Below are 14,314 nucleotides of genomic sequence, written 5' to 3' on the forward strand. Positions count from 1 at the left end.
TCCAAGGTCTGATGGGTCCTGAGGGACTGAAGTAGCCAAAACATTCCCCACCTCTCATGTACCACTGCTGCCTGATCTTTTGTGAAATCAAGAATCAGACTTGGTAAATAACCCAGACAGAGAAACCAAATTTTATGGCAATCATTGCCATAAAAATAAGGAAAGGGTCACCTGTCTACCACAGTAAGTCCTCTGCACATAGACAGAGAAACAGCAGCAGGAAATGAGGATCTGGCTAGTCACACTTCATGCATTTGTGGCCACAGATTGCTAAAGAAATTGAGATCATTTTGCAAAGAAAGTAAGAGGACTTTGACTTGGATGAAACTTCATAAAACAACATGAATTTATAATCACCTGCAAAAGGAAGGAACTTTGCAAGTTATCTGGGCTAAAATATGTAACTTATAAACTTTTATAACCTCATTTCCCTAAGTATGAAGTCCACTCACCCCTATTTCATTAGCCAGGATATGAAAACTGCCTGCATGCAAGAAACCTCTGTGACAATCCTGAAAGCACCAAGATACTAAACAGTTGCAGCAGGTTGAGGCCTGAGAAATGTGAAAAAAGTCTCCAGGATCAGTAGATGCTGATCTGTGACACAGGACAAATAAATCTTTTGTAATCTTGGCCTGAGATACAGAAAATGCTGCGGAAGAGCTTTTCTGCTAAGCACTGTTTTTTAACTATGTGTAGAAAAATGTGGCTTGGCTTGAAGATCTAAAATGGGTTTTTACTGACTTTTTGAATGTGTTTCAGCTGAGCACATCCATGAAAACTGGATGTTTTACTGACAGCACCATTGGCAGTAGAAGCTGCCTTGCAGAGAAGCCTGTTAAAGGAGGGATAACTATAAACCCAGTCCTGCTTATGCTCCACCAGCTCCCTGACCAAGAGGAGCAGTAAAAACCAGAAGAGAAAGAGTCACTGCACTTGGAACAGTAGTTCAAAGTAACCGAGTTTGCAGGCAAAAGGCTCATAAAGCTAATTGTAAACAAAACTGCAATGCCACAGAGAACACGAGCAAGTCCAAATGGCTGTACAGCATATCCCATGGAGCTGGAGAAAGACCTAAGCCATAAAAATGAATTTCAGATGGAAAGTTTTGGTCAGGAAGCTGCAGGCACAGCACTAAACTGCAGTCAGAATGGAAGGGCAAACAGAGCACAGCCACAAACAAAAGACACTGAATAGGAGGGAGGAGAGTGTTACAGAACAGCACAGGGGCTGTCACAGCAAGCAGGGACAGGAATTTGCTCAAATGAGCACTTCTCTTTGCCTTATAAAAATAATTGGTTGAAGAGGGAAAGGAAGGAAAGAGAATTTCCAGTCGTTGCCACCTCAATGTATTGAAGATTGTTCCTTTTTGTATTTATACAGTGTGGTCTCTCACAGACACAGAAAACACAGGAGTCATTTTATAGCTGACACAACACCCTGAGCCCTTTTCCTCCTAACCAGTGCTGCTGTTCTGTTGCACCTGCTGCTCACAAACCAGGAGGACCTGAGGGATGGTGCAAAGGTGAAGGACAGCCTTGGCTGCAGTGGCTGTGAGACTGTGGAGTTTGAGACCCTGAGAGGAGTAAGGCAAACAGCAGAATTGCAGCCCTGGAAGGGCAGATTTTATCCTCCTCAAGGATCTGCTGGGCAGTGTCTCACAGGAAACTCTCCTGTGAGGCAAAGAGCCCCAGGAGAGCTGGCTGGTGTTCAGTGCTCCATGGTTTGAAGTGAAAGGATGGTGGGAAAAGTCCAAACCACCCTTTCTGTGAGCAGAGACCTGCTGAAGCAAACCCCAGGCTCCCCCAGCCCCTTTGATGCCACCTGCCAGCCAACCCAACCTCATCTCAAACACCTCCTGATCTGTACTCAGCTCTACCTCAGAATCTGCCAGAAAGCCACCATCATTCTGCAGCTGGCATTTCAGAGGCGATAAAGATTTACATACTTGGTCCAGCAAATCTTATTTATCAGCTCTTTCATGGTCATTTTGTCCCATTCTGCAGCATGTGGAGCATCCCACGGTGCATCGACAGGAATCTGGAGACAGAGGGGAAATATCCAAGAAATTATCCAGTACTTCACCATTGCCTGTCATAGATAATTACTAGCACAGACTTGATTGATGTGTTGGCCAGGAGTTACTCTTGTCCCCTGCACATGGATATAAATTTGGAACAAATTTACTAAATGAAATAGTTTCCATTCACACCTTTGGGCATGAATTGAACCATGACTATCAAATCTGGTTTTGTCTGACCAATGAACTCTATCCTCTTGTTGGGATTCATCTGTCCTTTAGTTGGCCAGAAGTGATTCCAAATTCATTGTCCTGGTGTCCTCTATAAGCTGAAGGGAAAATTCTTTTTTCAGTCAGTTCCAAGATGGTTATCCAAAGGCCCCTGTGTCTCTTTGCTAATTGCAGAGTGAGAAAAAAATGGCTAGATACTTTTGAAATATTTGAAATATTTTTAGGCAGGTAAATTCTTAATAATAATAATAACAATAACAATAATTCTTTGCATGTAAGTAACGTGTGTAGGACACTGTATCCCTAAATCTTTAAAAAATGTACTACTTGACAAAAAAAAAGTGTAGTATTATACACAAATTTGATTCTGCAAAAACCACATAAAACCAACAAAATTTGCAGGAGTACAGTCAGTTATGCTTGAAGGTTCTGGAAAAGTAAAGCCCTTGATTTGTTGCTAGATTATATGGCAACTGATGAATATTTGAAAGACAGTATGATGCTCCAGGGGCTGCAGTTGTACTGCTTACATATTGAACTTTAAAAATAAAGTTACTGTGAAGTCAAACTGGAGCCCAGCTTAGGCAGCTACAGAAAAAAAAAAAAAAAGAAAAAAGAATCATCTTTACTCAAAAAGGCTGTCTTGAGGGAAGGGAAAAAAAACTCCTTCTGATCTCCCAGCTCATGGAATGGTTTTCCTTGTCATGAGAAAATACTTACACAGAGTTCAACCTCATTTTTTGCAGATAGCTTAGACACCTCCAGATCTTTTTTGTCTCCTCTCATTGAATCATAGAACAGTTTGGGTTGGAAGAGACCTTTAAAAGTCATCTAGTCCACCCCCCTCTCAGTGAGGAAGACCTATTATTTCTGACAGTTCCTGGGCAACATAGGAATCTTTCCTGATGGATGCTTCCTTTCTGTTTTGTTTTTTTGTTGAGCTATTTTTTTTATATTAAAGAAGTAATAAAAAAACTTCTAGAAACAAAACAAAACCAATTCTGATTTATTCATGGTGACATGAGGATTGTAGGAAACATGCAATTTTCACACCCTACCTCCTTTCCCATCTTGTCCATGGTTCTCCAGAAGTTATTGTAATCCAGATAAACCAAGGGATTCCATGTTGAAGGGCAAATTCCCTCGAAATTTCGTGACTTTCCCTGAAATGCACATAAAAACATAAACAACTGAAATACCACAGACATATCTCCATCACTCAAGAACACAAAATCCTCAAAGTTATCACATGGTTGGCCTTTTGCCCCAAAAGACCTGGCTGGGTTTTTGGTTTTTATTTTTTTTTCCCTGCATATCAATGCAAGCAATGGAATGTATGTAGCTAAGCAGGAGGTATAAAAACAGCTGGACTGACATTAAAAAGCACAATACCCCATTTTAATATTTATTATTCTGAAAAGATGAAGAAGGGTACATTTGTTCTGAGCAGGGTGTCAAATTCTGGACTAAGGAGACTCAACAATGTCCAAAGAGGTAATACTCCTTGTTCCTAAGCATTCTGCATTATTACATTTAAATGAATCTACTATTTGCCTGCTGAAATGTACATCCTAAAATTTGGATGGACCTAAAATTGCCTGCATTTTAAACTATTTAGGCACCTTTACGGTACATCTCACTTTAAAAGCAAACATATCTCTTTATTATCCCATGGAAGAGATCCAGCCTATTAAAAAAAATCTGAAAAGGAAGTTTTTGGCTGCAGGAAGAAAAATGCTGTACACTTGCAAAAATGGTGTCTGTAGTTACAATGTGTGTGACACAGAGCTGCAGCAGTGGCTGAAACTGTTATCATCTGAAACTGACTGTTTCAGATAATCCTGTGATATAATGATAAGAGAAACAATCTAACAGCAGCTGGTTCTTTGTGATAACTTTAATCTGAGAGAGGACAGGATGAGCAGGTAACACTTTCTCTTATTTAACTGCTTTGAATGAAAGCCAGTGGTGAATTTCTCATCAGACCTCTCTGCTGTTTGCCCTTCCAGCTGTGTCAGAAGTTTGTCTGAGGATGGAGGGAACACTCTGACCATGACAGGTAAGGGCTGTGGTGCTAAAGCAGTTTGCAACCTGCTTTTCAGTGCCATGGGCTCCATCCCATCCCATCCCATCCCATCCCATCCCATCCCATCCCATCCCATCCCATCCCATCCCATCCCACCTAGCAGTTGGAGTCACAGACCAAGAGAGGTGCAGTGCTGCAAATGCAGGACATGGTGAGCCAGGGACAGAGGACATGAGGCAGGAGCCAAATGCACCTTCCTCACACTTGGGGAGAGAGGATTTATTGATCTTCCCCTCTGATGACTGTGTGTTTGTGTGTAAATACATATGGGTTTCTGATATTCTGCAGAACATTTTTTTCTGCAAAGATCATAACAAGGATAAAAAGTGCAAGATGAAACTCAGAGATCATAGTGAGTTTTCAGACTTGGCAAAAGCAGTAAAATACCAAAATTTCTACACTTTGGTCAGCTTTTGTCAGCCAGATACAGCAGGGGGGCAAATGTATGTGGATCAGGGACCACAGCAAGGCTTGCCAAACACTGCCTGGTCTCTCTCCTCAGAGCTCAGGGCTCCAGGGATGTCCCAAATCTGACATCTATCAGGTCAATGTGCTGCTCCTCCTCCCCATCTTCAGGGAGGGCAGCAGCAAAGCCACTCTCCTGTTCCATCCAAACACAACAATCTCTGCTCTGAGCCAAGCAGAGCACCAGGTTGTGATCTCAGCACTCAGTTCAGCTTGAGATCCACATGTTTAATGTTTGGGTTTTTTCCTAAATTTCCACCAAATGTGCTTTCAAGTCACCAGGAGGTGGTTGGTTACCTCTGGATTTCTGGGTAGGTAATCTCAATCTTGTGTACTACATACTGTTTTTCTCTCTTTTATCCCTTTTTTGTTCTTTCTCAGAGAGTTACACTGCAGGAAGGTAGCAGGGGGGATGCTGCTCCAGCTTTCTCCAGGTGCCCATGTGCATGCAAAACACTTCTGGCCATGGCAAGAGCAGAGAAAATGCTCCTGGGAGCTACCAGCAGGGAATCCTTCAAATGACACTGCCTCTTCCTTTCCCTTGAGGACAACTTCTCACTGCCAGGCTGGAACACTGTGTTCAGCCACAGAAAAGAGGGCCAAAAAATGTATGCAAAGGGTTATACTGCCTACTCCAGCTTTTACTGTCATAAACTCATGCTGTATCAAACTAGGAAATCCTGATAACCAAGCAGTACAACACTACTAATCATTTTATTCTTATTGCACAACATTTGGTTTTTCTGAAAGGTCATCAAATACTGCTTCTCCAAATTAATATATTGCTGATCTTTTAATTCTGGTTGGAAACACAGGTGCCATCCACATTCCTTCTTTGAAATGCTTTAACACCAATAATTCTGCCCTTCAGCAGAGATGAGGTGCAATGCTCTCAGGCCACCCAAATCTGGATGAAGGGAAGTTATTACTGAAGTTCTATCAGAGCAACGCTGCAAGGGGGTAAACTAGAAAGAGAAACCTGTGTCCAATCAGGAGCAGCAGCAAAAATTCCCAGTTTTTCACTCTTCAGTGACAACTCTTTTCAAATGTCTTTTTGACAAGTGACTGTAATGTAACTTGCAAACAGCTCTCCTATCCTTAGCTTACTTAGCTTAAAACATCTTTGGTCAATGGCATAGCCCAGGGAGATCAATGGGAAAACATGTTTTATCCCCTGAGAGCTATGAAATGCCAATGGATAATTAAAAAAGTCTAAAGTTGTGCTACTTGTTGCCCTCTTCTGCATGCAAAAAAACCCCTAACTTCAGTAAAATTGGAGTCCAAAAGCAGGAAAAGATGGAAAAATACAACAGTGCTAAAACACCTGAAGGAGGCTAAGACTGAATTCAGAGAGGCTGAAGTACTTCACAGACAGAGTGACCCTTTGTGTGGTGGGGCTGTACCTACCAGGGGAAAACCCAATTCTAGCAAATTCCAGAAAAGAAATTCCCATTTCCCATCAGGGAGTGTGAGCCCAACAGTCTTAGACACATCAGTTTTCCAACTTTCCCTCTGGCACAAGCATCTCCCCAGCAGGGAGTAAATCTAGCCCAAGTGAGCTGGGGCTGGTAAGTTATTAATTTGGTTTTAATATTGTCTCCTTACTAGGCAGAGGAGCTCTGGCTATGTGTTTCACAGAGGAGCTCACTGCAAACAGGCAAGGTCTTGCAATATTCCATTTTTAAACAAGTTTATAGGGTTCTGGATGTATTATTTTCAGAGCTACTGTTTTCTTAACTGAAAGGCAAATAACCTACTGGCTTCATTCCCATGCTAACACATGGCAGCCTGACTGATTCACAGAGTTTATCTAACTCTTTTTTTTTTCATTTCCTGGTGTGTCGAGTGGTTTCCTGCAGACCTCAGATCTGTGTCCTGCTGCCTGCTTGGATTAGTGACCCCAAACCAATCCAAAGACAACAAAATCCTCAAGCACCATCCTTCAGAGGTTAGAAAGAAGGCAGAGAGAGATGAGCTCTGCAAGGTCTCTTCCCTGCCCAGGGCTATGCTGGGGGTTGTAGCCAAACTACAGGAATTAACCCCAAGCCTATGACACCACCCCAAGTTTCATATTGCCAGAGGAGCATTAGTCCTTATTAAGAAATGTTATATATCCTGGAGATGTGTGCTGGTGCCAGATACTGGAGGAATGAAGTTATATGAGAAGGTTAATACCACAGCAAGGCCCTAATGCGTTCACTTTCTAGGGTCTTCCACTAAAAAGGTGAAAACAGCACAGAACTCCAGCAGATCTGCCCTTTCTCAGTCCAAAAGCTGAATTATGGGACAGTAGCCCCAGAGCAATTTAGCTGGAAAGAAAGCCTGGGGCTCATAGCAAACACTACAGATTTAAGATACGTATTTACAAGGACAGGATGCCAAAAAGAATCCTGATTGACACCAAAGCAGTCCATGTCACCATGATAACTGATGGCAAAGAGAGAACAAACAAAAAAAAAAAGATAAACAATAGTTACATATTTGGATTTTAAAATAAACTAACTACATAGGAAAGCTGCACAAATGAAGCAACTTGGTTATTAAAGCCTGCAGTACACAGAATTTTTCCACACACATATGGGAAAAATTCCTCTCAGAGAAAAGAAGCTCATTAAATCCCTCTGGGGACTTTCACTTTCCCTTGGCTGCTTCCGCTGCTCGGATAAACCACTTTCCCACTTTCTGCTAACTCAATCAAAGCAGTATCCTGGAAATCTTCAGAAAAAGCCAAACTGAACTGGTTATTATGGTAAACAAAAGACCAAAAATCTGTTAATCCAGGGGTGCTGGAGATTACAGGCAGATGAGTACTGTCACAAACACATCTGAAGATTTGCTTAGTCATTGCTCAAAACACTTTCTCTTGCATCTGACAAAACCCCACAACATTGCAGGCTTTGGAGAAAGGTCCTGGGAGGAGACCTTCCTGTCTGGCCCTGGCTATGCACTCCTGGACAGCCACCAGCTAACAGAAAAAACAGCTGAGGCACCAGGGGAGAAGTTTTAGCTGCACCTTATATCTGAAAGGCAGCAGCTGGCCCATGGTGGTGTATTAGCCCAAGAAGCTGAAAACATCCATCTTTCAGATTAATATTTAATTTCTGGTGGATGTGATCCTTTAATATCAAATAATCTCTTTGCTAACATTTTCTGCCACCTAGGAAATACCCCAGGTGCTCGTGATCCTGGAGCATCTTCAATGAACATGAGGGGTGCATCTACAGCCAGGAGAGCACAAATCCCTACCTGCAACTCACCATCCAGCCTGGTGATGCAGCAGGCAGGGAGAAGAGGGAGGTAAAGCAGCCCTAGGCTCTGAGTGGCACAGCTAACAGCCAGGACTTGAAGGTGGAGTTTGATATGCTTCCTGTAGGAGTGGGATGTAAGAGGGTTCAACAACACATCCCTAAATCAAAGAGCATGGTGACTACACAACTGCTCAAGGAAAGAGAAGGGAGAGGAAGCTGTGGAAAGCCTTAGGAAAAGAAAATGGAACAAAAAGGCTAAAATTTGTGGGTTGAGGACGTGGGAGAAATGAGACCTATAGGAGGAAAAGCATCATTATTATTCACCCAGTGCTTAAATCTGGGAGACTTTAAAGCCCCTTTGCTGTCACTCTGGCCCAACAACTACAGCTCCCTTGGGACCCTGATTAGCTCAGTAGGAGCACGATGACAAATCCAGAATTGATCCACAGCCTGTGATCCAGCTGAATAGCTCATAATGCTGCCTCTTGCTTAGAAACATGCTTTCTCTTCAAACAAAACCTTCCAAATTACATGGTCATTAGCAGGGACGTGCATAATGCAATGTGGGACAATAAAAAGCTGCAGCTTGGGTGTCAAAATGGATTAAGGGCTCAAAGTAATGTCACCCATTAGAGCCTTTTATTTAACATAAAGAAGATAAGTGCCTTTTAGGATGCTGAGAGATTCATGCCTAAGCTTAAATTAGAGTGGGACAAACATTCCACTGGCACAAACCAGCCCATCCCTCTTGCCGTGGAATTACATCAATTTTGCATGAGGGGGTGACAAATAACTTTTTTAGTATTATGGAGTGGCTGTGCAATTATTTAAGATGTGCCTGTTTTATGAGCAAGGCATCAATCTGCCCAATAAGGAGTGCTTGCAGAAGCAGATGGCAAAACTTTGCAGCGTGAACACATTGCTTTAATTCTTAGAAGAAAAAGTGGGAAGGTAAAAGGAATGAAACTAATTAAGGATCCATCACAGGCTGGCTTGCCTCTATCAAGAGTGTCAACTCTGACTCATATAGGCTTCAAGTCTGGTTCTGCCAGAGACTGTTAAGCACCAAAACTCAAGAATATTATTTAAAAAAAAATAAAATTGGAAGTGATGGTCTTGGGAAAGTAAAATATTTTGTGGGTTATGCATACACAGTCACATTTCACACCTATGAATCTTAGGCCTTTCTTTGTTGTTCTCCCTGTGCTCTCACCCTGCACTGGTTTTGGCAGTAGGTCCTGGGTAGGACCTGCTGAAAAAATCAGTGGTTTAAAGATCTAGGACAAGGGCTGGAAATCTGCTCTGAAGACAAGTTTCATTCCAGTTTGCTCTAGCCACACCAAGACCTGCTCAAGAGTGGCCACCTGGACTCCTGCTGCCCCACAGCTCAGAGGTGAAGCTTTTGGTGAGCCTTGGGAAGGTCTTGTGTGTCACCATTAGCTAGAGAGGGAACCTCAGAGTCTCAAATTAGATTATTAGCTTCCAGATATCCATTTGTGAGTAAGATGAATCCCATTCTACAGAACTGGGAAAGACCTCATGTGAATCCAGTCATGTGGAGCAAATATATTATACAACTCCTAGGCTTATTATTATTAGTCCCATAATAATATTTTTCATTATCATCATTCAATACTATCCAACAATATTATTCTTCTTTTATTTAAATTTTGGAACAAGCATTTCTTGAATTTCTGGCAAAACTCCTTCAGAGGGTATACTCAGAGATAGTGTTCCAAATGCATCTCAAATTTTTTACCTGCTGTCAGGTGCATTTTCTGAACACTTTTAAGAGAAAATAGGAACCATTAGTCCCACTCCCATAAGTTAAAACAGAATAACAACACTCCAAACCGGGGCTTTCTGGATTCCTAAGGGTGAGATTGAAATGAAACCCTCTTGAGGACTGTCAGTAATTTCCAAATTTCATTGCCACCTTTGGGTACCTCAGCTTGGCAATGCAGTACTTACCCCCTTATGGTGGAACATGTGGCCCTGGACATGCACTTTATAGGTCTCCACACCCAGCTCCTTTGCCAGTCTTAGAATCCTGTTTTGGGTTGGTCCCACATATGATCCACCAACATCTACATAATTCACTTTGTCATTCTGTGAAAAAGAGTACAGGAGTGAGAAGCTGTGCAGGAAGATTTTCAAGGCACACATCTAGAAGGAGAAAGAATTAGTCCATACTGAATGTGCATGGAATGTATGTGTAAGATATTCAGGAGGAATTTCTCCACAGAAGGGGTTGTAAAGCATTGGAAGGTGGAGTCACCACCCTGGGAGATGTTCAAGAAATTCACATTACAGTTGAAACCATCTCCAGCACCAAGGCTTGTTTTCTCTCCCTAGACACCTCCTTAGACTGAACACTGCAGGTGCTGAGCTCTGCACTGCAGTTTTCCAGATTAATCTCCTCTCCAGCACTGCACAGCTTGGCTCCAGCCTGCTGCTGTCTGGGGAGATCCCCAGCCAAGCCTGCCATGAAAGGTGCTCAGTGCACCCCTCAGACCAGCACCACACTCCCTTGGGAGGCAGGAAGAAAGCAGAGGATTCCAGGGATTCACACTACTACAGCAGGCTGATCTCCCCAGACAATAACTCTTTTTTACACTGTTTATAGTGAGTAATTTAAGCCTGGTGCTCTCAGTGTCACAGAAGGATGATGTTTATGCTTCATGTTTCACACAATGTTTTCTGCTGGAACACAACTGTTTATCTCTGGCTCCCCAGCAATGGCACCTGACATAATTTAAACCTCCCTCACTTCCAGGGTGGGAAGCAGAGGTAATGTCTGTATTACATTACTCTTCCCACAAGTGACTCTTCATTTCTTTCATTTTGTTTTTCTAATGGCAATTGAGATGCAGTTCATTTTTAGAAGCAGGAGTGTTATTTCAGATAATTTTAAGACATTTTATAACATATGTCTGAGCCATAATGATGCCTGGTCCTGCTCAGGCTGCTTCTTACAGGGCTCTGAGTTATCATGCCTGTTACAGTAGGCAAAGGGAGATGGGAAAGAGAGGAGAAATGCTCTGACACTCCCAGATGATAATTATCAACACAGTGTTGAATTACTTAAGCCTAGGTAGACAATACTCATTTCTCCCTCATCTACCAAGCCAGTCACTGCACCTTAGAAGGAGTCAGGTTGGCCAAGCATGAATTCCTCTTGGTCAGCTCATGCTGACTGATGACTTCAGGATTGGTTGCTCTGTCACCTTCTGAGGGACTGAGTTACAACTGTAGTTCCCTGGCTCAAAATAATTGTAGTTCCTTGGACCAAAATAATAGGAGTGGTGTTTGTCACGTGGTAGACCAGCACAAGTGAGAGTCCACATCCCATGAATTACTCACCCTGACAGTGAATGTCCTTCCCCCAACTCTGTCCCGAGCCTCAAGGACCACCACACTGACCCCAGCCTCAGACAGCAGCTTGGCAGCTGACAAACCTATTAAAAAAAAGAGAAAGTGCATTAAAGCAAGTGGCAGCAATCAGCCACATCAATGGTCAAAAACTGAACCAAAGCTTCAAGGTCAGAGATTTCAATAGACTGTTCTCAACAATGCCTGAGAGAAGTTAGGAACTTTTCATGGTACCTCACCACAGGAATCTTGTGGCTGCTGCTTAGTTGCATGGCATAACCACCCACAGCACCCACAGACTAAAGTTTCCTCCTTGGCTTGGCACTTTGGCCTTTTAAAACCAGCAAAACCTCAATTATTCAGGGGCAGACACACATCTTACTCTTCATTTGTGCAGCCTTTGGAAAGGCAGCACCCAGCTTGGGGGACTTGCAGCTCTACAGTGACATCAATAACACTGCAGAAAAGCAAACTTCCAACTCCTCCTCTGCCACATCAACCCTCTGCTCCATTGCTGTCCCTTGTCCTCATTCACATGCAGAAGGAAAGTCTGCTTCACTGTCAGGATTCATTTTCAGCAATGGAGTTTGACCATGACAATCAAACAGGCTGTATGTAGATACTTTATAAAAGGAATTATGGTCTCAGCAAAAATCATCTAATTATGGGACTTGGCGATGGAGCCACTAGAGACAACTGAAAATTCAATAGGACAGGAGACCTGTTTGCTTTTGACAGATGGGAGCTGAAATTGTAAAAAGCAATCATGAGCTGGTGAAATCAGATTATCCCACTGCCCTGCAGGCCAATTTGGCACTGAAGCATTGCTTCTTTGGAGTTGTTTCCCCTCCTTAAGTACACGAAAGGCAGCCTTATTGATCAGAACTTCCAAGACACCCTGCAGGCAGGAGTAACAATATTACACTCATGTTTATCACACTGCCTTGAAATGTGATTAAAAGCAACTGTTTGTGAGCCTACAAAGAACGCATGTCTGAAAAGATCAGGGGAGAGGAATCATTCTGGGAAGAGTTAAATTCACTCCTTTAGTCTAAGGACAACACAGAATTGGCCATAAACTTCTGTGTGTATAATCTTTTAATGGGGAAGTGGAACACAATTCACTGGAAACCAGAACTAAGGAAGTTCAAATGTCTCACATAGGCAGAAATTATATATATAATTTCTATACCCATCTAAAAGTAACTTTACACCCCTGCACCATATTCTCCAGTTTGCTGCTGGAGCAGAAGTATACTTAATTCTCCCATCTATTTAATATTCTCTTTTAAAAAATGCAAACCATTTTTCACTGGAGTGGATATATTACAAATTGATCTAATTTATTTCAGAGATGATTTTTTTCCTCCATGAAACTCTAGAAACATTCTTTTCTAGCTAATTCTCTGATCAATGATGGTGTTCTCTTCCTCCTCAACATAAACAGAGATGACACAAGTCTATAATGTTGAAAACACACACTGCAATATTTTGTTACAAATACATATTTTTTTATATGCAGAAAAATGAGATTTCAAAATATACAGTGGGTTTTGTCACAAAATAGTGGTTATCCTACATGCACAAAATACAAAGCTGAATTCTCTATTCTGTGCAAATATCACTGGACACTCAGGCATGAGTGGGTAATTCTTTTGCAAGAAAGTTTACTGTAGATATACATGCCTTGAAAAAAATGAACATGGAGCCACAAAAAGTCCTGCTTAGGTATGAAAAGAAAATTACATGCAAATTTTTGGTACCGAAGACTGCAATTTCATGCTGAATACAACAGCTCTATTCCTGCCACAGCTGTTTAGGAAGAATAATGGTTGCACTGGACTGAGCTGGAAGCTAAGTTTACTACTAGACTATAGTTTAATTATGTGATATATCCAAACAAAGAAGGGATGCTAAGGGATGAAGAATGTGTTGTAATGTGACTGAGGTTCTCTAGCCTGTTTGTCTCTTAAACTGTGCTTGCACTCCAGAATCACAGGTTAAGTTTCATTATTGTTAACCAGGGGTCATCTTATACACTGGTCCAAAAAACAAAAAAGGAACAAAACAAAACCAACTCCAAGTTGCACAGACTGGAAAAGAGAAAGAAGTACATTGAGACTAAAAAGGGCATAATTCACAAGTAAAAACAATACAGTATATGTTGATTAAAGATTACTACTACACATTTATTTGCTCAAAGCATGGAAACTATTTTCTTTTAAAAAAGAGGACTAGGAACAACACCCACCCACAGCATCTCTCTGTAGCTGTCTATTAGACCCACCTCCTCAGCTCCATCCTGATGCAACTGAGGTGCACCTGGTCCAGGTGCTTCCACAGGTGTGCCTGAAACACCTCACAGGTCATGAAGCCTCTGTGCTTTTTATACACAATTAACCTCTAAATAGACTGCATATTTACTGTTCATCTTCAACAAAACTTGAATTTTCAAGACTTTGGTTGCTGTTCCAGTATCCTGGACAGGACTGGACACCAGAGAGTCATCATTTGATTGATGGGGGGAGAATGAGAGAAGAGGAATGAGACCTTCTCCTTTCCTGCTCCTTGTCCTGTCTCTGCCTGCTCAGCTCCTCTCAGGCCTCATGGAGCCATCCTCTCATTTCCTCTCCAACATCTCCATCCCAGAGCACATCCTGAGCTTCAGGAACTGCTCAGGGGCAGGGCAGAAGCTGTGGATGCTCCATCCCTGGAAGTGTCCAAGGCCAGGCTGGTTGTGGCTCTGAGCAACCTGGGATAGTGTAAGGTGTCCCTGCCCATGGCAGGGGGTTGGAACTGGATGGGCTTTAAGGACCTCTCCAACCCAAACCATTCCTTCCAAGCACACAATTCTGGGCCAAATGGAGCACTGGGCTGAGGGCTCAGAGCAGG

At 42.4% G+C, this 14,314-nt stretch overlaps 1 protein-coding gene across 1 annotated transcript in view; it reads right to left on the reverse strand.

The window, feature by feature from the left end:
• Positions 1 to 14,314, reverse strand: part of LOC146444139 (amine oxidase [flavin-containing] A-like) — a 33,967-nt gene that overhangs the window by 11,527 nt on the left and 8,126 nt on the right. The window contains exons 2-5 of the mRNA XM_085048734.1: positions 11,414 to 11,508; positions 10,022 to 10,159; positions 3,310 to 3,414; positions 1,949 to 2,040 (exon numbers count right to left, since the gene is read on the reverse strand). Of these exons, the coding sequence (XP_084904860.1) occupies positions 1,949 to 2,040; positions 3,310 to 3,414; positions 10,022 to 10,159; positions 11,414 to 11,508 (430 nt within the window). The remainder of the gene's footprint in view (positions 1 to 1,948; positions 2,041 to 3,309; positions 3,415 to 10,021; positions 10,160 to 11,413; positions 11,509 to 14,314) is intronic.

This window comes from Lichenostomus cassidix, chromosome 1 (assembly GCF_008360975.1).
Source record: "Lichenostomus cassidix isolate B80296 chromosome 1, HeHo_3.0, whole genome shotgun sequence".
NCBI lineage: Eukaryota > Metazoa > Chordata > Aves > Passeriformes > Meliphagidae > Lichenostomus > Lichenostomus cassidix.